At 48.0% G+C, this 23,904-nt stretch overlaps 3 protein-coding genes across 11 annotated transcripts in view; 1 reads left to right on the plus strand and 2 right to left on the minus strand.

Annotated features, from left to right (window-relative positions):
* Positions 1-6,005, plus strand: part of IFT172 (intraflagellar transport 172) — a 41,674-nt gene extending 35,669 nt beyond the window's left edge. Inside the window, exons 36-48 of the mRNA XM_082427929.1 lie at positions 1,505-1,603; positions 1,812-1,921; positions 2,051-2,114; positions 2,205-2,291; positions 2,585-2,701; positions 3,389-3,499; positions 3,690-3,809; positions 4,333-4,428; positions 4,651-4,710; positions 4,796-4,894; positions 5,208-5,361; positions 5,568-5,659; positions 5,869-6,005. Of these exons, the coding sequence (XP_082284055.1) occupies positions 1,505-1,603; positions 1,812-1,921; positions 2,051-2,114; positions 2,205-2,291; positions 2,585-2,701; positions 3,389-3,499; positions 3,690-3,809; positions 4,333-4,428; positions 4,651-4,710; positions 4,796-4,894; positions 5,208-5,361; positions 5,568-5,659; positions 5,869-5,958 (1,299 nt within the window). The 3' untranslated portion in view covers positions 5,959-6,005. The remainder of the gene's footprint in view (positions 1-1,504; positions 1,604-1,811; positions 1,922-2,050; positions 2,115-2,204; positions 2,292-2,584; positions 2,702-3,388; positions 3,500-3,689; positions 3,810-4,332; positions 4,429-4,650; positions 4,711-4,795; positions 4,895-5,207; positions 5,362-5,567; positions 5,660-5,868) is intronic.
* Positions 6,006-6,082: 77 nt separating this feature from the next.
* Positions 6,083-7,792, minus strand: KRTCAP3 (keratinocyte associated protein 3). 7 transcript variants are annotated; one of them, XM_082427984.1, is made up of 7 exons: positions 7,611-7,786; positions 7,280-7,464; positions 7,145-7,204; positions 6,771-6,977; positions 6,513-6,647; positions 6,315-6,411; positions 6,083-6,179 (listed from the first exon to the last, which is right to left on the minus strand). In XM_082427984.1, exons 1-7 carry the CDS (start codon positions 7,639-7,641, stop codon positions 6,157-6,159), a joined length of 738 nt encoding a protein of 245 aa, XP_082284110.1. In that variant the 5' UTR covers positions 7,642-7,786; the 3' UTR covers positions 6,083-6,156. The 7 variants fall into 7 exon arrangements, with proteins under 7 accessions (XP_082284110.1, XP_082284111.1, XP_082284107.1 ...); XM_082427985.1 differs by having other exon boundaries at positions 6,083-6,176; positions 6,298-6,411; positions 7,611-7,782; XM_082427981.1 differs by having other exon boundaries at positions 6,083-6,176; positions 7,145-7,464; positions 7,611-7,792.
* Positions 7,793-7,861: 69 nt separating this feature from the next.
* Positions 7,862-19,156, minus strand: NRBP1 (nuclear receptor binding protein 1). 3 transcript variants are annotated; one of them, XM_082427943.1, is made up of 18 exons: positions 19,023-19,156; positions 15,706-15,935; positions 15,398-15,520; positions 15,107-15,208; positions 14,632-14,721; positions 14,438-14,478; positions 13,974-14,068; positions 12,379-12,462; positions 12,135-12,193; positions 11,875-11,973; positions 9,955-10,087; positions 9,651-9,756; positions 9,453-9,503; positions 9,219-9,354; positions 8,961-9,014; positions 8,810-8,873; positions 8,492-8,547; positions 7,862-8,411 (listed from the first exon to the last, which is right to left on the minus strand). In XM_082427943.1, the coding sequence occupies exons 2-18, from the start codon at positions 15,913-15,915 to the stop codon at positions 8,307-8,309; spliced, it is 1,608 nt and encodes a 535-aa protein (XP_082284069.1). In that variant the 5' UTR covers positions 15,916-15,935; positions 19,023-19,156; the 3' UTR covers positions 7,862-8,306. The 3 variants fall into 3 exon arrangements, with proteins under 3 accessions (XP_082284069.1, XP_082284070.1, XP_082284068.1); XM_082427944.1 differs by lacking the exon at positions 19,023-19,156 and having other exon boundaries at positions 15,706-15,943; XM_082427942.1 differs by lacking the exons at positions 8,810-8,873; positions 19,023-19,156.
* Between the last annotated feature and the right edge of the window lie 4,748 nt (positions 19,157-23,904).

Here is a 23,904-nt window from a genome sequence, read left to right on the forward strand (position 1 = left end):
GAGCACTTTAAGCCTTGACGGCTTTGACAGGTAAAGAAAGAGAGGCAAGGGACTTCCCCGGCGGTCCAATGGTTAAGACTTTGCCTTCCAATGCAGGAGGCGTGGGTTCGATCCCTGGTCGGGGAACTAAGATTCCCACATGCCGTGGGGTGTGGCCAAAGACTTTAAAAAAAAAAAGAAAGAAAGAGAGGCAAGAATAGGTGGGGGAAGACCAGGAGGATTAGCATAGACTATAGCTAAACTGGACCATGTGGAAATTAAAATCTGGTGAGGATGTCAGCATCACAGCGCAAACAGAGTGAACTCATGGAACACTTGGGTTTGTAGAATTACTGAGTTTTAGGGTTAGAAGAGGTCTCCAAGGTCATCTAGACCAACACTGTCCAGTAGAAATATAATGCAGGTCACAAAGGTTTAAGTCATACATGTAATTTTAAACTTTCTAGTAGCCCCACATTCAAATAAGTATAAAGAAACAGGTGGAAATAATTATATTCTATTTAACCCAATATATCAAAACTATTATTTCAACATGCAATCAATATAAAAATTTATCAAAAATTTGCCATGCTGCCCCTCATTCTATTCATGTAGAATGAATATTCTACATTCCTTTTTTCACACTAAAATCTTTGAAACATTTAAGGTTACAGCACATCGCAGTTGGGACTGGCCACATGTGACTAGTGGCTGCTGTTCTGGACAGTACAAATCTAGACTGACCGTCACTCTTTTTTTTTTTAAAGATTCTATACTTTATTTTTTATTTATTTATTTTTGGCTGCATTGAGTCTTCATTGCTGTGCGCGGGCTTTCTCTAGTTGTGGCGAGTGGGGGCTACTCTTTGTTGCGGTGCGTGGGCTTCTCACTGCAGTGGCTTCTCTTGTTGGAGCATGGCCTCTAGGCACGCAGGCTTCAGTAGTTGTGGCTCGCGGGCTCAGTAGTTGTGGCTCGCAGGCTCTAGAGCACAGGCTCAGTAGTTGTGGCGCACGGGCTTAGTTGCTCCGTGGCATGTGGGATCTTCCCGGACCAGGGCTCGAACCCTTGTCCCCTGCATTGGCAGGCGGATTCTTAACCACTGTGCCACCAGGGAAGCCCTGACCATCACTCTTATGGGTGAAGAAACTGAAGCTCAGAAAAGCCTAAAACAAATAGTTGCAGAATGCCCTGGGCTCCGATTTTAGGGGTTCTTTCTCTATACCATGCTACCAAGATTCTGTTTGTGACAAAGAACTTGAGAAACCAGTTTGTCAAAGGTGACAGGACCAAATGCAGTGATCTCAGACAGCGATGAGTGTCTGAAAGAGGATGAGTTGAGAGGAACAGATAGGTCCTCTATTTAAAGGCTCTGATGGACCATGAGGCAGGATTTGCCCAAGAGGGCGGAAAGTGAGGGAGAGTGCAAGAAAGTTGACAACTGGAGGGAAAAAAACAGAGCAGGTCGAGGACCCCCCAGCAATATTTGTCTCTCCTACCCATTTCTATCTTCTGTTCAACCACTCAGGCAGCTGAACTCTCCATCAAGTTTCTACCTCCCCAACGCAGTCTGGAAGTAGTTCGGGCTGTGGGACCCCAGCTGATTGGAATTGGAAAGCACAGTGCAGTAAGTAGCGTGCTGGGACTGAATAGAAATAGATTGCACAGAGATGGGTGGAAAGGTGACACCTGCACTCAGGAAGCTGTATGAGGTGGGTCTCCTGGCAGGCATGGCATGCATTTCTGTTTCCCCAGAGTTCACAGAGAGTTCCCAGAGGGGAGACTGGGGAGGGAGGGGAAAGATGATCTCCAGTCTCTGACTTTCCGCTGTGCAGGCTGCAGAGCTCTATCTGAACCTGGACCTAGTCAAGGAAGCAATCGATGCTTTCCTTGAGGGTGAGGAATGGAACAAGGCCAAGCGTGTGGCTAAGGAGTTAGATCCCCGGTAAGCTCATGACCCCTTCTCACTAGAAATTCTCTTTTACTTCCTTTTGTAAAGATTGGGAGAAAGTTCTCATGGGAGGGGTGTGCATCCCAGGACCATGAAGTGCAAGATCTCTGCACATCTTCACAGGTATGAAGACTATGTGGACCAGCATTATAAAGAGTTCCTCAAGAACCAGGGCAAAGTGGACTCGGTGAGATTGGCAGAGTCAGCAGGAGGCAAGCTCAAGAGATTCTCTCTCTCCTTCTCCTCGTGTAACTCTGTCTTTTCCACTGACCCGTAGCTGGTGGGTGTGGATGTGGCGGCTGCTTTGGACCTGTATGTGGAGCAGGGCCAGTGGGACAAGTGTGTTGAAACAGCTACCAAGCAGGTACTGCTCGCTTCATCCCACTCCCAGCTCTTCTGTGCATTTTTCTGACTCCCCACCTGTCCCAGAGCTGTCTCTCTTACTTCCTCCAAAGCCCAAACCCCAAAGATCCCTGATCAGCGTCAGAGAGCTCAGTCTTCACACTCTGACAGTGGGGTCAGAGGCCTAGCTGGGCCTGGCTTGCATATGCCCTTGGCCGCCTAAACAAATCCACGGCCTCAAGTCACCACCCCACCCTCACTGCCTGGTCTTACTGACCCCAACCTCCCCTTGCTTTTCCTGCACCCCTGGAACAGAACTACAAGATTCTGCACAAGTACGTGGCTTTGTATGCGACTCACCTGATCCGAGAGGGCGGCTATGCCCAGGCGCTGGCCCTGTATGTGCAACACGGAGCCCCTGCTAACCCACAGGTATCAGCCTGCTCCTTGGGGTGAACGTTTCCGCAAGGAAATTCTTACCTTCTCCTCAAGGACCACTCACGCTCTCAGGGTCTGTCTTCTCAAAGGATTCTTTCATTAGAGAGCATCGTCCCCAGAGACCCCACCCAGCCTCTTCAGAAACGTACAGCCTCTCTAGAGGATTTACCCTTTGAAGGAACACCAAACAACCCCCCCATGCTCTTAGCTAGCACGCAGGGAACAGTCTTGCAGAGGTGAACCGCACACACCTCTAGGGCCTTACTGACTTCCTCCGGAGAGCGAGCACCGCTCTCCTACCTGAGCATCGCAGCTCTGCGGACACCGTCACCCCGGTAACAGTGTGGCTGCACTTTCACTGCGGACACTGTCACCCCGGTAACAGTGTGACTGCACTTTCACTGCGGACACTGTCACCCGGTAACAGTGTGACTGCACTTTCACAGCAACACATTTGCCCACACCCACAGGGCGCCAGATAGGAAGAAATTGCTTTTTCTTGCCCTTCTTCTTCCTCTTCTCTTAAAATAACGCTCTCTCTAGCAGCGTCCCATAGCTCCCCCGCGCGCGCGCGTTTACAGCCCATTTTCCTCTTTGGCCCCACTTCCCCTGACCTTCTCTTCTAGTTGTGCTCTTCTCACTCAGCTCTCCTTCCCCCTCCCCCTCCCCCTCCACCTCCAGAACTTCAACATCTACAGAAGGATCTTCACTGACATGGTGAGCTCCCCTGGGACCAACAGTGCCGAGGCCTATCACAACTGGGCTGACCTTCGGGACGTCCTCTTCAACCTGGTGAGGAAGTCGGGTGGACAGCAGAGCAGAAAGGCTATTCCGCCTGTCCATGTCCACGTCTTTTCTTTCACGCACATAAACCTTCACCCTCGGACTCTACCTTCCTCTGTCCAGGTGGCCGTCAGTTGACCACTCTGGCCCGGGCACTCCTCTGACCCCTGACCCAGGCTGTGCACTCTCCCTGCTCTAGTGTGAAAACTTGGTGAAGTCCAGTGAGGCAAACTCTCCAGCCCATGAGGAGTTCGAGACCATGCTGCTGATCGCCCATTACTATGCCACTCGCTCTGCGGCCCAGAGCATCAAACAGCTGGTGAGACAGAGGGGGGAGGAGCCCTCAGTCTTACAGACGTATCTTCAAATGTATGAAGTTGAATGAATTCAAGATCTGGACAGTCTCAAGCTTGGCTCACTGCTCTCCTAGTTTCTCTTTACCCTTGCTGAGATGGTTTTCTTTGTATTCCTCTGACCTTCTTAGGGCTCTGTGCCCACAAAGCTTCAGCCTCATTACGCTCAAACATTCAAATTCCATGATTTCTGCATTGACCTCTTATAATATATACATACCTTTGGCTTATTCATGGTAGTATATTGTATATTTATTTCCTGGAGTTGGACAATAGAATTCTAGAGGTGGGAGGAAATTTAGAAATAACCTAGGTCCAGTTCTCTTGTGCAGATGAAAAAAAAACTAAGACCCAGAACTGCATGACCCAGAGCAATTTAATATTGATTGTTGGTCTTCTGGTTCTATGGCTGCCTTAGTTATAAGATCATTGGTCTGGCAGCTCAGTCACATAGTGCCAGGATCATAATGCTTTGACTTTAATCCATAGGAAACTGTGGCTGCCAGGCTTTCTGTTTCACTCTTACGTCACACCCAGCTACTACCTGCAGACAAGGCCTTCTATGAAGCAGGCATTGCTGCCAAGGTGAGCAATGGGGCCAAGCAAGGGTGGGGCCCAGGACAGAAGGCAATCAAAAGTTGGAAAGTAGGAAATCCCAGCTGCTCAGGTGGAGCAGAGCTGAGTGTGGGGCTGACGTTATGGAGGAGATCATTTTCCTGTATCTTCCTGGGTTCTCCCCCCTGCATCCTGGAGAAACACAGCCACGCCCAGCTGCTCACGCCCACTTGCACCTTTTCTCTGGTGCAGGCAGTTGGCTGGGAGAACATGGCCTTCATCTTCCTCAACCGCTTTTTGGATCTGACAGATGTGAGTAGGGCAGTTGTGCCCAGAGGTTGGGAGGTTTTGCCTGTCACAAGCTGTGCCTATTTCATGGCTGCCCACTCTGCCGCAGGCAATCGAAGAAGGGACTCTGGATGCCCTTGACCACTCTGACTTTCAGGATACAGACATTCCCTTTGAGGTGCCACTCCCAGCCAAGCAGCACGTCCCGGTAAGGGCACAGGATTGGAGAGCAGGAGGCCTCACGAGTGTGAGTGCACTGGAAAGGGAGGACACTTTAGCATGGTCCTCCCAACACTTTGTAATGGCATCAGTCAGCAACGTCTGTGGAAGGGCCTCAGCCCTCACTGTTCGTTCAGTGAAAGTAGAAGCAGAGGAAAAAACTAAGGCTGTGACTGTGACCACCAATCCAAGGAGGATCATTTGTGGGTGAAAGGTGGTACACAGGATGACGGCTCAGCAAACCCTCTACCCATCACCTTCTACTTGCCCTGCCCTGCGTGAAGCTGCTCTGTCCTTCCCAGGAGGCTGAGAGAGAGGAAGTTCGAGACTGGGTGCTCACAATCTCAATGGACCAGCGGTTGGAGCAGGTTCTGCCTCGGGATGAGCGTGGTGCCTACGAGGCTTCCCTGGTGGCGGCCAGCACTGGAGTTCGGGCACTGCCCTGCCTCATTACAGGTACAGAACCCTACAGCACCCCATATTCTGTGGTGGGTGGAAAGGAGGGAAAAAACAGCAGGATCAAGAAACTGTTTTACTGTGATTCAGTAAAGGATGCAGAAGACAAGAACATCCTACTTTCTACCCCTAAATTGCTCTTCATTCTTCCCCCTCAATCCATCGCAATCTCCAGTTCATCTTTTTTTCTCCCCCCACCCCTCCAGGATACCCCATTCTGAGGAACAAAATTGAATTTAAGCGGCCAGGGAAGGCAGCTAACAAGGACAACTGGAATAAGTTCCTTATGGCCATCAAGGTTAGAGAGGAAGGCTTGAGAGATGGGGGTAGGGAGAACAGCGCTGAAGAACCCACCAGCAACTGTGCCGGGTGGGGGAGGTGCTGTCAAGAGGGCAGGTGCAGGCCTGAACCCTGCTCCCCACACTGAGATGGAGCAAGTTTTTTTTGTATCAGGGATGTTTTTCCCAGCGCTGCTGAGTTCCTCTCGTGCCCTCTGTTTCCTCACAGACCTCCCACAGCCCTGTGTGCCAAGACGTGCTGAAGTTCATCAGTCAGTGGTGCGGGGGACTGCCCAGCACCAGCTTCTCCTTTCAGTAACTGGTAGAGTTAGTAGGTTCCATCCCTCATTAAAGTCTTGTAAGTAACTGAGACTACTGTATGCTTTGATCAAGTTCACCCCCGACACTAGCCCAGCGCCCCTTTCCCCCAAAAGGAACCATAATCAAGTAGAAGTTCTTTTATTACAACTGTTATTATATAAACATATCCTAGGGGTCAGTGGAAGATCCTTGTGGACTAAGCCTCCGGATCAGCACCTGCTTGACAGAAGGAAGAGCCTGCGTCAGAGGGCAAGCAGCATAGCAAAGGCCCAACCCAGTTCTAACAGTGGTCCCTGCCACCGCCCTTCCCCAGGCCACAATCCTCCTGGCCCATTACCTGTCCCTAAACCCAACTTTTCTGTGATATCCGGATTTCTCGAGTTTGATCCAGTAGCTGCTCATTTTCCTGCCTCTTACATTTAGGAAGTTCAAGCTCTGTCAGTTCCTCCAGCTACAGAAGAGGGTGGGGTTAGTACTCCAGCCCTGTATATAATTCAGCATCTTTTCAACACAATTTGTGTTGAATGAACCCTTCCTGTGCATCTTCCTTACCTGCTCCTGTAGCCCTTCCTTCCTACAGGGCCCAACCCCACGTAGGGTGAGCGCAGCCACACAGCAGTAACCAGATAGAGCAGCCTCAGCTGCAGACATGAGCAAAGAAGGGATCCAGAGAGCCAAGGCTGTATCCTAAAAGGTGAAGGAAGGGCGGGAGGCCAGAGGAAGCAGGGCAGGAGTGGCAAGTAGGGGCGATTAAAGGGCAGGACCAAGGCTTTGTGGACCGCCAAAAGGCTGCGAAGAGAATGGACTCACATAGATTCTTGTGGGGTCAAAGGGGCAGTCGGTGTGTCCAGACCCCTGGTCCAGTGGTAACAAAGGATCCAGCAGTCCTGGATGGCAGTCAGCAATAAGACGGCGGCCGCCGTTGGCCACAGTGAATGATACAGCAAGGAGGAGGCCCAGGGAGCAGGCAGCAGACAAGAGAAGGTTCACCAGAGCTAGTGCCAGCAGGGCCCAGTGCTGACAGGGGCAGAAGGTCAGGGTGAGCAGCCTGGGGATGGCTGCCTCTCCCACTGACACCTCGGTGACTCCATTTGAGGCTCCTCCTCCCACTAGAGATGAAGCTGAGTCAGCCCCCGTTTCCCTGACGCCGGGCCTCCTCATTAAAGCTCCAGAAATCCCCTCACCAGTCGTGGGCGAAGAAGGTTCCTGGATGCCAAAAGGGCCACAAGTCCCACGGAAACGCTCTGGAAGAAACAAAACCTGAGGCCCGCGCCGCTCTCCAGCGCCAACCGCCCGCCCCACGGCCCGGCCCCGCTCACCAGCAGCCCGGAGCCCACGGAGATGACATTGGCGGTGGTGTACTCCGAGGTGACGGCGCCGCGGGGATTGGCCACGTGCCGCAGGACGGTGCCGTGCAGCACGGCCCCCAGCAGCAGGTTCACGTGGCCCACCAGGATCAGCGCCAGGCCCACGTGCATGAGCCGCCGGGGCCCCCGGGCCGCGTCTGCAAAGCACGGGGGGAGGGGCAGGCCTGAGCGGGAGAGGAGGCGGCGGAGGCCCCTAGCTGCCGCCCCGAGTCGGCCACGGGGCGTAGGGCGGGTCCAGGGTGGGCGCTCAGGGGAGAACGCGACCGCAGGGGCCAGAAATTACCGAAAACGCAGAGGCGGCAGCGGCACCTCATCTGTCCCTCAGCGCTCGCCGCGGGGCAGCTCTACCTGCCCTGGCCCCGCCCTCGCTCCCCGGCCAGTTCCGCTCTCCCTGCGCACCTGCAGCCCAACCTCCGCGCCCCCTGGCGGGGGAGGCAGGCGCACGCGCCCACACACACACACACACACACACACACACACACACACACACACAGACACACACCCACCCACACCCACACACCCACACGACGCGCGTAGCAAAAAGTAGACTTTTATTACAGCAGCAACTGAGGCGAATCGAATGGCCCCCCGGGGCCACCCCTGCAGCACCACCCTTCTCTCCCGCCCCGTCCGCCCCAGCGGGATTGTAGAATTCAGCTCCCAGCGCCCGTGGGCTTCCTTTCCACACAGGCTGGGCGGGAGCCAGCAGATCAGCTACTAGCCCCCAACTAGAAGGCGGCTGCTGAGAAGGCCCAGGCCCACGTCTGTGCAAAACAAGTAAACAAAGTGCAGAGGGATGGAAGAGAAGGGGAGGGGTGGGTAGGGTGATGCTCAGAACCAGGGAGCCCCAAAGCCCTCCTGAATAATAAAGGAGAGCGGGGCTTCACAGGGTAATACTGTCTGGGGGGAAGGGGCAGGAAGGCTGTAGCACATGTTGCGACAGCCACAGCTCAGATTAGGGGCTGGGCCCGAGTGAGCTCTAAGAGGAGACGGTGACAGCGGCTGAGTTGAGGGTGCTGTTCCTGGCAAAATTGAACTTGTTCAGGGTCTCCTCCAGCAGAGAAGTCAGTCGGCTCTGGTCCGCCTAGAGGGGAGGAGCTCAGTGAGACCGGGTGGAGGAGAGCGGAGGCAGTGGGGGCGGGCGGCTGGAGGCAGAAACCTCACCTCGCTAATGAAGCCCAGCTGCACCAGCTCGGCCGCCAACTCGGGGATGTTCTCATCTGACAGAGAAACGGGAGAGGGTGAGTACAGTGCAGCAGTGAGGGGCATAGAGCCCTTGGAACAGCCCCAGTCAGGCGACCCTGGCTGGGAAAGAATGACACAAGCAAAACTGTCAGATCCACCCTCCAATTTTAGGGGCGAAGATATTCGTTCTACGTGAGTCGATGTGTTACTGCCCTGTCACCTTCCCCACCCCTGAATGTGTCCCTCACAGATAAGGCTCATAGACTCTCCATCCTCTGAGGGAAAGGAGAGACTCACTTGGCATCAGGTCACAGCTCAGGTGCCGGTTCAGTTTGTCCTCCAGCTTCAGCAGAAGCGTCAGCTGGAGAGTAGGACAGTCAGAAAATGAGGCTCCCCTTCCCCACCCTCTGGCCACCCAGCCCTATGCAGCCCTGGCCCTGAGCCTTACATGGTGTTTGACGCCCTCCTCCACCGACTCGATGTTGCACTGCATCAGAACCACCTAGGGAGAGGGGACAGAGAGGGTCACTAGAGTAGGGACCAGTGAGCAAAAAACCGCCAAGAGCTGGAAGCCTTTCCAGCCCACGGGACATGAACGCCAGGGAGCAGAAACACATTCTTCTCTCTAAAGGACAAAGCCTTATCTGAGATGTCCTCTCTCCCTTCCACCACGACCACAGAGACAGCCACACCCACACAGCCCCACCTTGCGGGTCTCCACCTCAGCCGGTTCAGGTGTTGGAGTCTTGACAGATGGCGGCACCACAGGTGATGTCACCTCCTCCTGCTGTGGCTGCTGGGGCCGAGGCAGCCCAAAGGCCGTCAGGGGGTAGATCCCGTTCCTAAGTGGAGATCAGACAGGTCGGATGGGCTCCGTGGATGCCTTAGGACACCCACCCCTGCCTCCTCAAGGAAGCTTTTTTTCTCATTCTTCTCTCACCTGACATCTTCAAGGAATTTATCCAGTTCCAGAGCTGGTGACTGAGAGTACCTGGAGAAGAAAAGAGAAGGAAGATGGAAGGAAGGAAACGAGCAAAATAGCAGATTCCACCACTCCCAGAGAATGGACAGTTGACAGAAACCTCAGGGTGGGAGTGACCAATCTGTCCTTTTCAGAACCTCTCAGTTAGTTACTCACAAAGTCTGAACTGGTTCTCTTCCTGGTCCTGCAGGGATTTCAGCCAGTACAGCACTGGTATCCATGTTTTTGGTGATCTCCTCCAGAGCATTCTCTGGGATCATGTCTGGAGGGCATGATGGAATGGGAAGTTATGGAAGGATAGTTCAGCTTAATATCACAGAAGGCACAGGGGTCCTGGGGGAGGGTGGGGGAGGAACGGAAAGAATCCCTTTGGAAGTAGAAGAGGAAAGGAATCATTCCAGTGAGAGTTACAAGGCTCCAGACTGGAAAAAAAACTCCCAGGAGGGTTAAGAGGACTCACGCTGGTGTCCCACAATGCAGTGGGCAGCAAGGAGTTTGAGCGAGGGCACTTCAAACAGTGCTGGGTGGAACAGAAGTTCTCTGGCTGTTGGTCTGCGAGCGGGTTCAGACTGCAGGCACTTTTGAATGAACTCCTAGAAAAGGGGACAAGGGAGTGGAGCAGGCATCTGGCAAGCACTCCACTGTGTTCGTCTCTCTCTCTCACATTATATCTAGCACAAGGCTGTGTGCATACCAGGTGCTCAGCACTGGCTGAGGGAACAAATTGCTAATGTATTTGAAAGGACTTTGAAAACTGTAAGGTATTATATGAAAAGTATCATTCACTGTCCTTCTGGTTTTATTTTTCTGCTCCCCAACCGCAAGCTTTTTTTCTTTACTGTTCAAACTTATGATTTCTTTTTCCTTATTTTCTATCTCTCTGCTTTATTAGCCCACTCACTGCCTACCTTCTCCAACCCTCACCAAATTTACCTCTCTCTTTCCAAACTCACCCACTGTGGTCAATAATAGTTACCATCTTTTTATTTCCCAAGCCTACCACAATTTCTTTTGTCCGCTACATCATTTATTAAATTCACTGGATTTCCCCATGCTCCCTCTAACCCCACAGGTCCCATGACAGTTAACCTGCTCTCCTCCTTTCAATCTGGAAGGCCAAGAAGGCCATATACCTAATCTCTTACTTGAACAGCCCACCCTGACACTGAACTAGAAACTTATTCCACACTAGCCTCAAGACTTCCCACTAATCTTCCTTCTTTTCTCTCCTCCCCCCACTTTTTTTTGAATTTTTGAATTTTATTTTATTTATTTTTTTATACAGCAGGTTCTTATTAGTTATCCACTTTATACATATTATCCTCCTCCCTTTTATAAGCATCTAATGAGTTACAAACTAACCTTGTTTGGACCTTCCTGTCCAGACCCTACTTACTATAGTCTACTTCCTGATTCATAACCCCTATAACCTTTTTATTTTTTAATTTTTTCTTCCATTTTTTGATTTGTGTTTTAATTTTATTTGGTTGTGCCGGGTCTTAGTTGCGGCATGCGAACTCTTAGTTGCAGCATGCATGTGGGATCTAGTTCCCTGACCAGGGATCGAACCCGGGCCCCCTGCATTGGGAGCATGGAATCTTAACCGCTGTGCCACCAGGGAAGTCCCCCCCCATATCCTTTAAATCTTAGCTCATTTATTTCAGGGCACTTTCCCTAACTAAAACTATATAAATATAAAACCCCAAATGACTGGTTTGAGTAATTCAAACTGATTGATTTGTTCAAAAATATCAAGATGGTTGGGACTTCCCTGGTGGTCCAGTGGCTAAGGCTCCGCACTCCCAATGCAGGGAGCCCGGGTTTGATCCCTGGTCAGGGAACTAGATCCCACAGGCCGCAACTAAGAGTTCGTGTGCCAGAACTAAAGATCCCGCATGCGGCAACGAAGATTCCCATGTGGCGAAACTAAGACCTGGAACAGCCAAATAAATAAATAAATAAATAAAAGGGTGTGTGCCAATAATGGTCATGCCTATATGAAAGAAAAATACATACCAAGATGGTTGTCTGAAAGTGTATACCAATTACCTGAGGTAACCAACAAATCAGTTTGTTTTCACGTAGACAAACCTAAGTTAACACACAAATTTTAGTCCCAATATTACCCATCTTAAACCCCTAACCTGTGAGAGAGAGAGAGAGAAAGAGAGAGAGAGAGAATGTGTGTGTGTGTGTATGTGTGTGTGTGTGTGTGTGTGTGTACCAAGAACACCTAGGGAAATGTTCACTACTTTGAGTGCCCTTTCTGCTTTATGTTTTCTTACTCTTAGAAGAGAGCATATTCCCAGCAGGTAAAAGGAAGAAAAATCTGAAGACATTTCAAAGTCTGTTAAGGAGGAGTGATCCTGAAGATTCTTACCCTCTGTAATGGGTCTTCTAGAAGCTGAATGGCACTGCTGATGGCTTCCTGTGGCACATATGAGGACTCTCCATTGCCCTGAATCTCTAGCACTGCCATCTGCAGTGAGGGGTAATAAAAAGGAAAAATAGAGACCTAAGAGAACCTCAGTGCTCCCACAGTCACTCCCTCAAGACCAGTACCTTACTTGTCAACCCTCCATTTCTCTTCTATCTTCTAATTTGACCCCTTTCCACTACCCACCCTTCTGGTCTCCTCACCTCCAGTGCACACATGCCAAAGGAGTAGATGTCTACTGCCGTTGTCACATTAGTGACTTCTAGGGAAAACAGAGAAGCTTTGGTGAATCAGAGGATCCAGGCAGGACATGGCAGAGGTGTCTTAAAACTTTCTGCATGCCAGTAGAGAAGGACAAAAGTTTCAGTTATGTTACCTCCGACCCTCAGGTTGTAAAGTGGAAAACCTGGGGGATGGGCACAGGGCAGAGAAACTGGGATGCCTCACCTCCGTATTCTGGTGCAAAGAAGTGGAGATTCTTCTGCTCTTCCCGACAAGTCTTCACATGATTGTTGATAGTGTCAGGAGCCACTGGGAGTAGGGGAGATACCCACAATCTGACCACCATCAACAAAGCACACCTCACTCCAGAGAAAGGCCCCCAAAAGACAAATTCTCTCCTGAAGTCTCTAACCCTCAACAGGCGCAAACCTATCCCTTTCCCATCATGAACTCCAGACTAAACATGAACACCACCTATCTCCCCTTTCTCAGGTCTACCGCTTCTCATCTAAGGTCCCCAACTCAGTAGCAGCAAAGGCTCCACACTAAACTAACAGGTACACGGGGGCTTTGGGCTGGCAAGGAACAACACAGTCTAAGGAGAAACTCACTTGTGACCTGCTTACCTTCCCCAAAGCCCAGGTACATCTAACCCCAGATCACATGAAAACGTTTGGTCTAGTTCTTTCATCCACCCTGCAAACAGTGTAAAAACACAGGCAGCCCTTCCTAATCTGGAACAATTAAGAGACCTCAGAAACTTGGATGAAGATGGATAAGAAGGATTAACATACAACCAAGTAGACAGCCTCCTTCTTACCCACCTTTACTGACTGAAACTCAAAAACAGCTCAAAACTGAACCAATACCCTTAAATCAGTTTCACTTGTAATCCACCAAAATTTTTAGACCCCTGCTCTACTCTCTTATTCCTCAACATTGCCTGCCACAGAGCTGAACGAGGAACCAGGGCCAGGCCCAATTTGGACTCACTCGGATCATAAACAATGACTACAAGTCACAGAGAGTCTGGGAGCACAGTATGACTTAGGGAACCAGCCTGATGATGAGGGCGAGTAAGAATCCAGGACGTAAGTGGCCAGCCAGGCAGAATCCATAGGAAACAAGCAGGTTATGGAAAGGCAAGCAGGCGGAGGGCTGGTAGCGCAGAAGCCAAGCAGGCATAATTAGGCAGGGGAATGGTGTTTGCTCCCACGACTGCATGCACTGGGCAGCCGCAAAGGGGAGCAGAGGAAGCACAAACAGCGCCCCAAGTAGGGCAGAGGGAGCTCTCACCATTAGCAAAAATCCTATGAAAGACTGTTGGGAACAGAGCAGCCCGTAAGCGGGAGGGAGGAAAACAGAGAAAAGTTGTGAGCGATGGAGCAGCCAAGCCCCAGACAAATGGACACACAAACAACACACAGACACGGCACACAGAAATGGTAAACACTGCACACATATACACAGCAAATGAAAGCACTCACAGCAGGCACAGCCTGGAACGTCCTTTGGTTTGGTAGCGTCTGGCCCCAGGGGCTCAAATCATACCTTACACCTAACCCTTGCCCTTTCCCAACCTCCTATCAAGATCTCTGTATTAACCCCAGTTTCCCTCCAAAAAGGTACAAGATTAGACCCTACGCCTTCTCCACTAATTGACTGGCCTCTCTCTATAAATTACCCCTAGTAAGGTCCTTTCTCTTATCACCAGCCCACACCTCAGAACTTTGCTCTGTCTTCCCCCATTCCTTTCATCTTACCCCCATGGTTCCCAAATTCCCGAGGCTCCCCTGCCCAGAACCTCTCCCTCCCCTCACCAGAGCCAATCTTGATGAGTCCGTTGTGCTGGATGAAGATGGTGTCACAGGTCAGGTTCCCATGGATGATGGGGGGGTCACAGGAGTGCAGGTAGCTGTGGGGGCACTGGGCTGTTAGAGGGGCCACTGGGAAATTAGGGCAGGGGGATCCCAAGGGCTAAGAGGAGCAAGGGCCTGGTCTCCTGCTGCTCACCACAAAGATAATACCCACACTCTGAATCTCCATTATGCCTGATGAGTTAAATAGCTGGATAAGCGCTAGGAGAAAGAGGTAGGAGACAGCATCATGGTCAAGGCATTAGGATGAACCCTTTAAAAGACCAATAGGGGCCTAATCTTGAAGTATATGACTCAAAGAAAGTGGGGAGAGGCAGAAAAGAACGGCAGAGTAGTGCCCTGAAATCTGTTTGGAGGAACTAAATCAGGAATAAATATGGGAAAGACACTAACCAGATCCTACTTACCTTAGGGCAGAGAGGATTTGTGTGCACCAACGCTTCCAAGCCTGCAACAGAGTTTGATCCGAGGGTCAGCAGTAATCCCCTCTCTTAACCCTCCAACCAGTTCCCTCCATCCCATCCTGATCAGCTTCATAATTAACATAATCTTTTTTAAACCTCCAAACCAGCCTACAGCTTTGTCTGCTCTCCCTCCATACCTTTTCATTCATAGTCTTGTGGTTCTTTTTGGTCTTCTTCAGAAATTGCTTAAGACTCCCAGATGACATGTATTCTGTGATAAAAATGACCTGGAGAGGCAAAGCACACAAATAAAGCCTTATAGTAGAAATGATCCCTTATCTAGGTAACACATATAAAACATATACATAAAATTTGGAAGCCTGGTGTTTTTCTTGATAAAGTTTCTCTCTTTTGTTCTTAGCATCATTCCTTAGATTTAATAGGGCAATGAAAACTACTGAGCAATATGAGCTACGGGAAGGAAGAAACAAAAATTCACTCATTTCTAGCCCGACTATAACCAGACAAAAGGCACAGGTGGTGGTCATAGCCCTACTCTCATCTCAACAGCAGCTGATTCCAGCTCTGTTTCAAAACTATCTTTTTCTGAATATAAAATGAACAATAAGTGTAACTAGTCTCTTTGCAGTAAGCTCAGGAAAAAGTTCTTACCCTGGCCTTGTTCTCTTTAATGTCAGCCCAATACTTGTGAAACTTGACAATGTTGAGATGTTCCAACTGAATCAGATTATCAAACACAGCACGGACCTTTTCCTGGAAGCAGGGGAGACATTGGGATAACAGGGGTCAGAAAGCATTATCATCCTAAAAAGCCATTCCCTATCCCCCCTAGAAATGATCTAACCCCAACGTACTCTTCTCATAGTAGCTTCCCAACCCCAATTCCTCTTTAACACCAGCATTCTAACATCCCACAGGCTGCGTTCTTTCACCATTACTTACCTCCTGCAGCTTGTAGTTCTTTCGCTCAGAGAACTGTACCTCATTCCACACAACCTCTACACCCTCCTCTGTATCCATGGCCAGGTATGCACTGTCAATACCTGGTACATTCCGCTGATTCACCTGAGAAGAAATTCAAATGAAAGGGAATTAAAGTTACCACACGAACTCTCTATTTTAATACTCCATACGATCATCTTCTCCCAGGCTCTGACCTGTTAAAGCTTGGTCTGCCCCATTGAGACTCTGCCCCTCCACTTTTTACCTCTTAGAATTCACTCTCAAGAGTAACATGACCACTACCTCACCTCTTCTCGCCTCTTCTGCCAGCGCCCACAGGGTGACTCTTCCAAGATCTCAGACTCATCTTCACTTTCTTCTTCTTCCTCAGGGGAAGCTGCTGAGGTCGTGGAGGTCACAGGAGGTGACACTGACGTCAGGCCAGGAGCTGAGGATGAGGATTCTACCTTTGGGTCTGAGCCACTGCTGAGTACTGTCTGGGACTCCCCCTCCGACATGCTGGAACAAACACTCAGGCCTGCATTGGTTGGAGCAAGGGTGATGGGAGAAGGCAGAGAGGGTTAGGATAGATTCTATAAAGATTCCATCCTAATAACCTAATCTGGGGTTAAAAAGGAAACAAAACATATACCTCCCTTGTTTCCTTTAAATCCAAAATCAGAATTAGTCCTGTATGAACCCTAAACATTAACTACTCTCCTAGTCTAGAGAAGGGGAGCTTTCTTGGTTCAAGATGACTCACCCAGGTCAGTGAGCAACTGAAGTATATTTTAAGCTTAAAGAATATGCTGCTATGCTTAATTCTGTTAATAAACATATTTTATCACTTAAAAAAAATGACTCACCCAGGAGTGGCAAGCACAAGATTTACGGTAGTACAACCCGTGTTTAGTAAGGTCCAAATGAACAGCAAAATCAGGGGCCTCATTCCTTCTCAGCAAACACTTACCCGATAGCCTTCTCTGTGAATCCTCACCTACCTCTTGCACTGTGCTCAAGAACCAAGGTACACGGGCCCTATTTGGAACAGATGACTCGAGACCCCCAAATGTTCCACTGAACCAGCTCTAGATCTAGAGCTGTAGCACTCTCAACCAATTTATTCAGCTGAAACTCTCAGCTGATTTATTCCACTTGAACTAACCTTGGCATTCACTGTCCATCTCTCCTATGCACAGAACAAGCCTGCCAGTCCATGATGAGGCTACCCTTGGGCCAGGTGACTGGCAGTGGCTAGTGACTTCATCCCTGATGACCTCACCCTCCCTGTGATGTGAGTGTGGCAAATGGGTGGGTATTGGTTAGCAACATTTTTTTTTCATTCACTCATTCAACAAATGTTTATTAAGCACTTACTGCAGGCCAAGCACTGAGCTAGGTGCTTGAGATACAACAGTGAACAAAATAAATAAGATGCCCACACTCATAAAGCCGCAAATTTAAGGCAGAGCTAAGACTTTAAGCTTCCAGTTTTCATTTCATTCACATGGCTCAAAGCCTCCATCCTCTGACACAGGTATTCCTTTCAAGTACAAATAACTCAAGACACAGCCATTATAGGATAAAGCACTATACAGTATAACATTTTATACTAACTAGTGTATAGTATTATACATTGACATGGCTACTTAAAGAAAAAGAATCCTCAAAAGCTAAATGTCACTAACTTCAAAATCACAGGACAATCCCTGAATGTTATCCCATATCTCTAAGAACGAAGGCCGTGCTTCCCTGGTGGTGCAGTGGTTGAGAATCTGCCTGCCAATGCAAGGGACACGGGTTCGAGCCCTGGTTTTGGAAGATCCCACATGCCGCGGAGCAACTAGGCCCGTGAGCCACAACTACTGAGCCTGCGCGTCTGGAGCCTGTGCTCCGCAACAAGAGAGGCCGCGATAGTGAGAGGCCCGCGCACCGCGATTCAGAGTGGCCCCCGCTTGCCACAACTGGAGAAAGCCCTCGCACAGAAACGAAGACCCAACACAGCCAAAAATAAATAAATAAAATAAAGAATTATTTAAAAAAAAAAAAGAAGTATATCTAAGTATTTAAAAAAAAAAAAAAAAAAAGAACGAAGGCCGTGAAGGAGTTGGAACCTGATGTGCGCTGGGCTCAAGGGAGTGCTCGCCAGGATGAAAATGATATCCTGTAAAGTACATTTGCTCCTGTAAGTCAGTTCAAAATACAGAAGCTTCTGATCAACACCAACCTTCTGAAAAGCCCTCATTTCTTTTTAGAACTCTCAGATGCCCCCTTCTGCCCATCTCTGCCCCCAACCTACACTGTGTTTAACCCAAGCCAGGAGATATTATTAGATGACATTCCAGTAAATATCAGAGGGCAAACAAAGCACTACAGAGAAAATCTGGCAAGATGTTATTTCGCCTATGTTTTTTTCTCAGTCCTTGCCTAGCATAGATTTCAATCAACCAGTCTTAGTAATCTACCTGAAAAGTAGCTTAAAAAAATGGTAAGAAAGTTCATATGGGTTACTTTATTTATAGAATGCATCCTGAATCTGAACAGCTAAGTAAAGTTTCCAGCTACATTATAAGAAATACCAGTGGAATTCTAATACAGGAAGCCTGTAGCCAATGGGCTCTAAAGAAACTTCTGGACCCAGGGCACAATTAATCCACAGCAGGGCACCGCAAGAGATGCCAAACCTTCACCAGTCATAGATGCTCTTCGAATGTGCTTGTCTTCTCCCTCCCCAATCTCTCCCCCGTAGGCAAAATGAAGGCAATGCCCAAGATCCCCCAGCACTCCCCCTGCTGATGGCAACACTGGAGTTTTTGTCTCAGGGTCGGTCGTTCAGAGGTTTAAATGAGATCACATATGGAAAAGGCCACTGACGCCCCTCAAGGGAATCTCCTCGCCACCCCGAGATGCCTAGCGTTCACTTCCGAGCAGTGTAGGTAAATCGTTGCAAAGTTTTTTCCTGCAAAGTTTTTCATTTTTTGGACTGCAGCTTCTCAGCATTTCAACTCCTCAGCAACAGCTCACAGGCCTCTCGCCCGCCCTCACCCTGAGCGGACCAAAGAAGGCCTGAGACCTGCAGAACAAGCAAGCTCGGGGAGGAATTTCACACTGCAACAGGTCGCCTAGCCCGCTGTTGGCGAGGGACCGTCGGGCCCGGGGGCCGGCCCTGCAGCGAGCTGCAGCCACCTCACCAAAGGCCAACCCCGCGGCGCCGTCAGGGGCGCAGGCCACGCCCCCGCGCAGTCGGCGCGCCGACCCCGCGAGCAGGCGCGGCCCCGACGCTGCGCTTCCGCAGGCCGCCGGGCCCGCGACCGCCGCCCCCGCCCCCGCCGCCGGCCCCGCCTCTCGTCAGCCCGAGTTCGACACGAACGCCGGGGCCTCGCGCCCCGCGCCCGCAGAATTCCGGGCGCTGCCGCCGCCGCTCGGGGACGGTCGGGGAGGGCCGGGCAGGGACTGTGGGGCCGAGGTGTACTCTCGGCTCCGGCGGGCCGGGCCTTGGCTGCCGAGTGAGCAGGGCCACCTCCAGACACCCGCCTGCCGGGGTCCCACCGTCCTGGCCGCGGAGGCCGATCCTCTCGTCCTTTAGCCGAAACCTTCCCTCCCTCTCAGTCCCCTCGGCGCTCACCACCCGACTCCGCTCCCCGCAGCCTGCGCTTCAGCTCCAGCTCGGGTTCCGGGGCCCCGGATCAGAAAGACTCGCTCACAGCTGCGCTCCGCGGCGCAACCGAACTGCGGGCCCCGCCCTCGCGGCGTCCGGACCAACAGATGGGCGGTGCCGCAGTGCCGTTGGGTTTCCATTGGACAGGGCGGCCAGGGTGGGCGGTCCCCGGGCAGACGGTCGCTCGCAGGGGTAGTCTTCAACCCGGTTTCCTCCCCTAGAGCCTGTCCGGCTGAGACCTCTTGGAGTGTTCGGTGTTTTCGGTCTCAGCTGGGGCCTGTCTCTCCGTCCACCCCTCTGTCCGGTCGTGGTGCCCCCGATGATTCTGCTGGGCGAAGGGAAGGCCTTCCCCCTCTTCTTGAAGGCGCCATGACAGTTCTAGTCCGACTCAAAGACAAAAGGAGTGAAAGACGTAGCCTCAATCTGAGAGGAGCGCCCACCCACTTTCAGTATTTGGGGGTGAGACTGCGCAGAACACCAATTCTTCAGAAAACTTTTTAAAAATTACTGGACACATTAACACTGAAATTGAATAGTTAACGCTTCGTAATTGGATAGTACTGATGTTAGCCAAAACTTTGCAAGAGGTTTTCACAGATATCTTTTGATCCTCGTCAGAAATTGCAATTTTCATTCAGTAATAGTTGCCAAATGGAAAAATACTGAATCAGAGGCATTAAGCTATTCACCGAAAATTGGTAAGAACTATATCTAGAATCCGAAACAGTTAAGATTTATCAAAGAAGACTTCCGTGAAAAGATGTTTGGAAAGAATTTAGGTTAACTGCGAGGAGGTGAAAAGAAAAAATGATAGATTGTGGGTGAGCCCATTGATCTTCGAAAACCAAACCCGGAGCCCGAAATAAGTTAACTCTGCTCCTAGACACGTATTGTGGAGGGAGGAGGATGAATCAATCATCAGTACTTGGAAATGTCATAATCACCAAATCTCACTGTCCTTAAAGGGAATCTCTAATCCTATTTAACTGATAGAAGGCTATCTGGTAAAAGTTCCCTCATTTTCCATCTCTTCACCTTAAAATTTTTTAAATCAAACTTTTATCGTTCCTTGATTCTTTCACCTTTGAAAGAGAGGGCTCAAACACTCTTTTAGAAATCTGGACATTGTTTTGGATATTTTTTAAAGGCATTTGCCCACCAAATTTAGCATATAATTTCAAGGAGTTGAGGTTAAGAATCTTTGTTCTAATCTCAAGGAAAGGATGCTCCTCCTCCTGTCCAGATTAATCTCTTCACCAGGTAGACTCCAAAGCAACTGAACACCTGGCGAATGGTAAACATTCATTAAGTATCAGTTGATACGACTATTACAGTTTCCCATTCTCTTCTGTCTGGTTCTTAGTATTATCAACCTTTACCTTTCAACTAGCTCCTTTCAAATCTGCACAGAGGACCCATTGGCATCTTCAAGTTCTCGTTTTGTTTTTAACCTTTCATTCATGTTTTTTGGGGGTTTTTTTTTGTTTGTTTGGTTGGTTGGGTTTTTTTGTTAGTTTTTTCTTTGTTTTTTTGGCTGCACCGCGTTCCCCCCCACCCCGTGCCCCCTTCCCTGGAAGCGTGGAGTCTTAACCACTGGATCTCCAGGGAAGTCCCTTTACATTCATGTTGAAAATGCTCAAGGGGGCTTCCCTGGCAGTCTAGTGGTGAAGACTCTGCCCTTCCAATGCAGGGGGCGTGTATTCGAATCCTGCTGGGGGAACTAAGATCCCACATGCTGCAGCGGTGCAGCCAAAAAATAATAAAATGCTCAAATACTGCCTACACTTTCACCACATCATTTTTTTTTTCTGCTTTAAAAATAATACATACTTATTGTAACAAATCAAACCATTTCAAAAATAACATAGTATAATGTAACTTTGTATAGTAGCTTGTATGTGCTATATTCCACTGTTTTAATTGCCTTATGACATATTAATTCATTTAATCCTCACAACAATCCTATGAATATTGTGAATTAACAATTGCTATAGAAAGTGAAAATCTCTTACCTTAGTTCACCAAAATAATTAAGACTTTGATATATATTTCTCCATATTTATTTTTTCTATGTATATATTAATATATGTGTATATAATTTAAAATAAAGGCAAGCATATACCACATAATCTTTTTCAATTTACTCTTTTCACTTTTTTCCACAGCAGCACATACAGCACTATAATTTTTTAACTACTGTAGAGTATTCCATTATCCAAATGTGCCAATGTTTAATAACTACCAGGGAACTTTGAGGTTATTTCCAACATTATTTATTACAGATAAAGCTGTAATGAACATTCTGCTACATACACCTTTGCCTACTTGTGAAAATGATTTTACTCACTCTTAAAAGTGGAATTGCTAAGTCAAAGACTAAGAACATTTTGAGTAGATATTGCCAAGTTTCTCTTCAAAAAGATACCAAATAACCATACCACCAAGAGTATGTTAGGGTTCCTGCTTCCCAACATCCTTACCAACATTGGATATTACCAATCTTTTCACCTTCGGTGATATATTAAGGAAAAAAAAAAAAAGATATCCTACTGTTTTAATTTACATATATTTAATTAGTGAAGTTAAACATCCTTTTTTTTTTAAACATCCTTTTTTTAAAAGAATTTTTTAGAACAGTTTTACATTTACAACAAAATTGAGAGGAAAGTACAGAGATTTCCCACATACCCCTGCCCCCACATTTGCACAGCCTCCCCCATTACCAAATCACCGGAATGGTATAGGTTTTACCAAGGGTGAACTTACATTGACCCATCATAATCACGCAAGTCCATAGTTTACCTTAAGGTTCTTGGTGTTGTACATTCTATGGGTTTGGACAAATGTATAATGGCATATATCCATCATTATAATATCATACAGAGTGTTTTTACTGCCCTAAAACCCTCTGTGCTCTGCCTACCCATTCCTGGCAACCCCAATCTTGTTATTGTCTCCATAGTTTTGCCTTTTCCAGAATGTCAGAATCATACAGTATGTAGCCTTTTCAGATTTGCTTCTTTCACTTAGTAATATGCCTTTAAGTTTCCCCCATGTCTTTTTATGGCTTGATAGAGCACTTCTTTTTAGTGCTGAATAATATTCCATTGTCTGGATATACCACAGTTTATCCATTTACCTATTGAAAGACATCTTGGTTGCTTCCAAGTTCTGGCAATTATGAATAAAGCTCCTATATACATCCACGTGCAGGTTTTTGTGTGGACATAAGTTTTCATCTACCTTGGGTAAATACTAAGGAGTGCAATTTCTGGACCATACATTATGAGTATGTTTAGTTTTATAAGAAACCACCACACAGTCTTCCAAAGTGGTTGTACCATTTTGCACTTCCACCAGCAATGGATGAGTGTTCCTATTGCTCCACATTCTCACCAGCGTTTGTCTTTTTTTCTGTTTTTGGCCATTCTACTAGGTGTATAGTGGTATCCCATTGTTTTAATTTTCATTACCCTGGGACATATGATGTGGAGTATCTTTTCATATGCTTATTTGCCATCTGTATATCTTCTTTGCTAAGGTGTCTGTTAAGGTCTTTGGCCCATTTTTTTAGTTGGGTTGTTTTCTTATTGTTGAGTTTCAAGGGTTTTTTAATGTATTTTGGGTAACAGTCCTTTATCATATGTGTGTTTACCAAGTATTTTCTCCCAGTTTGTGCTGTCTTCTTATTCTCTTGACATTGTCTTTCACAGAGCAGAAGTTTTAAATTTTACTGAAGTTCAGCTTATCACTTATTTCTTTCATGGATCATGTCTTTGGTGTTTCATCTAAAAAGGCATCACCATACCCAAGGTCATCTAGATTTTCTCCTATGTTATCTTCTAGTTTTATAGTTCTGCATTTCATATTTAGGTCTATGATCCACTGTGAGTTAATTTTTGTGAAGTGTATACAGCCTGTGTCTAGATTCTTTTTTTTTTTGTATGTGGATGTCCAGTTGCTCCAATACCATTGTTTTCATATGTTTACTGCCCAATTGCATTTCCTCTTCAGTTTCTTGCCTGTACATGTTCTTTGCATATTTTTAACTGGGTTGATCATCTTTTTCTTATTGGCTTGTAAGAGCTCTTTGTATATTAGGAAAATCCCATTGTCTCCCCAGTCTCCTACACTGTGAATCCCATCCTATCTCTATCTCTATTGAAACTTTACACTCAGTTTATTATAAACCTCTATTCCAAAAGCCCTTTCTCGTTTCCCATTCTCCATGACCTCTTTAGCATTTGGGACCACTGAACAGCACGTTCTTAAAGCTCCTCTCTTACTTTTCATAATACAAATTTATTTCATTTCTCTCTCAATTTCTAATTTTTTCTCCTTTACGTTCTGTTCTTCCCTCCTTTTTTTTTTTGGCCGCACCACACTGCTTGTGAGATCTTAGTTCCCTGACCAGTAATCAAACCCGAGGCCCCGGCAGTGAGAGCGCCGAGTCCTAACCACTGGACAGCCAGGAAATTTCCCCCTCCTAACTATTAATGTGCCTGTCAATGTGTCCAAAGTTATAGTCTTTGTTCTCTCTACACCATCCTTTAGAAAATATGTCCATTGATGAACTTCCAATACATCACCAGGATGATGGTTATATTTATCTCTAGCACTTCTTGCCCAAGCGCCAAGATAATATTGGATGCTCCACTCTCACTTCAAACTTAATTTGCCTAAAGATTTTCATTTCAGGTTAGTAATCCACCTTGAGAACTAATTTATTGGGAATAGAAGCCAGGTGGCTGGGTGACAGAGTGGGAGGGAAACTATTTGTATGCCCATTTATGCCTTTTATACTTTGTGCCACATGTACATATTTTTTATTCAAAAAAGAAACAATATT

This window comes from Balaenoptera physalus (genome assembly GCF_965194825.1).
Source record: "Balaenoptera physalus genome assembly, chromosome: 15".
Classification (NCBI taxonomy): Eukaryota; Metazoa; Chordata; class Mammalia; order Artiodactyla; family Balaenopteridae; genus Balaenoptera; species Balaenoptera physalus.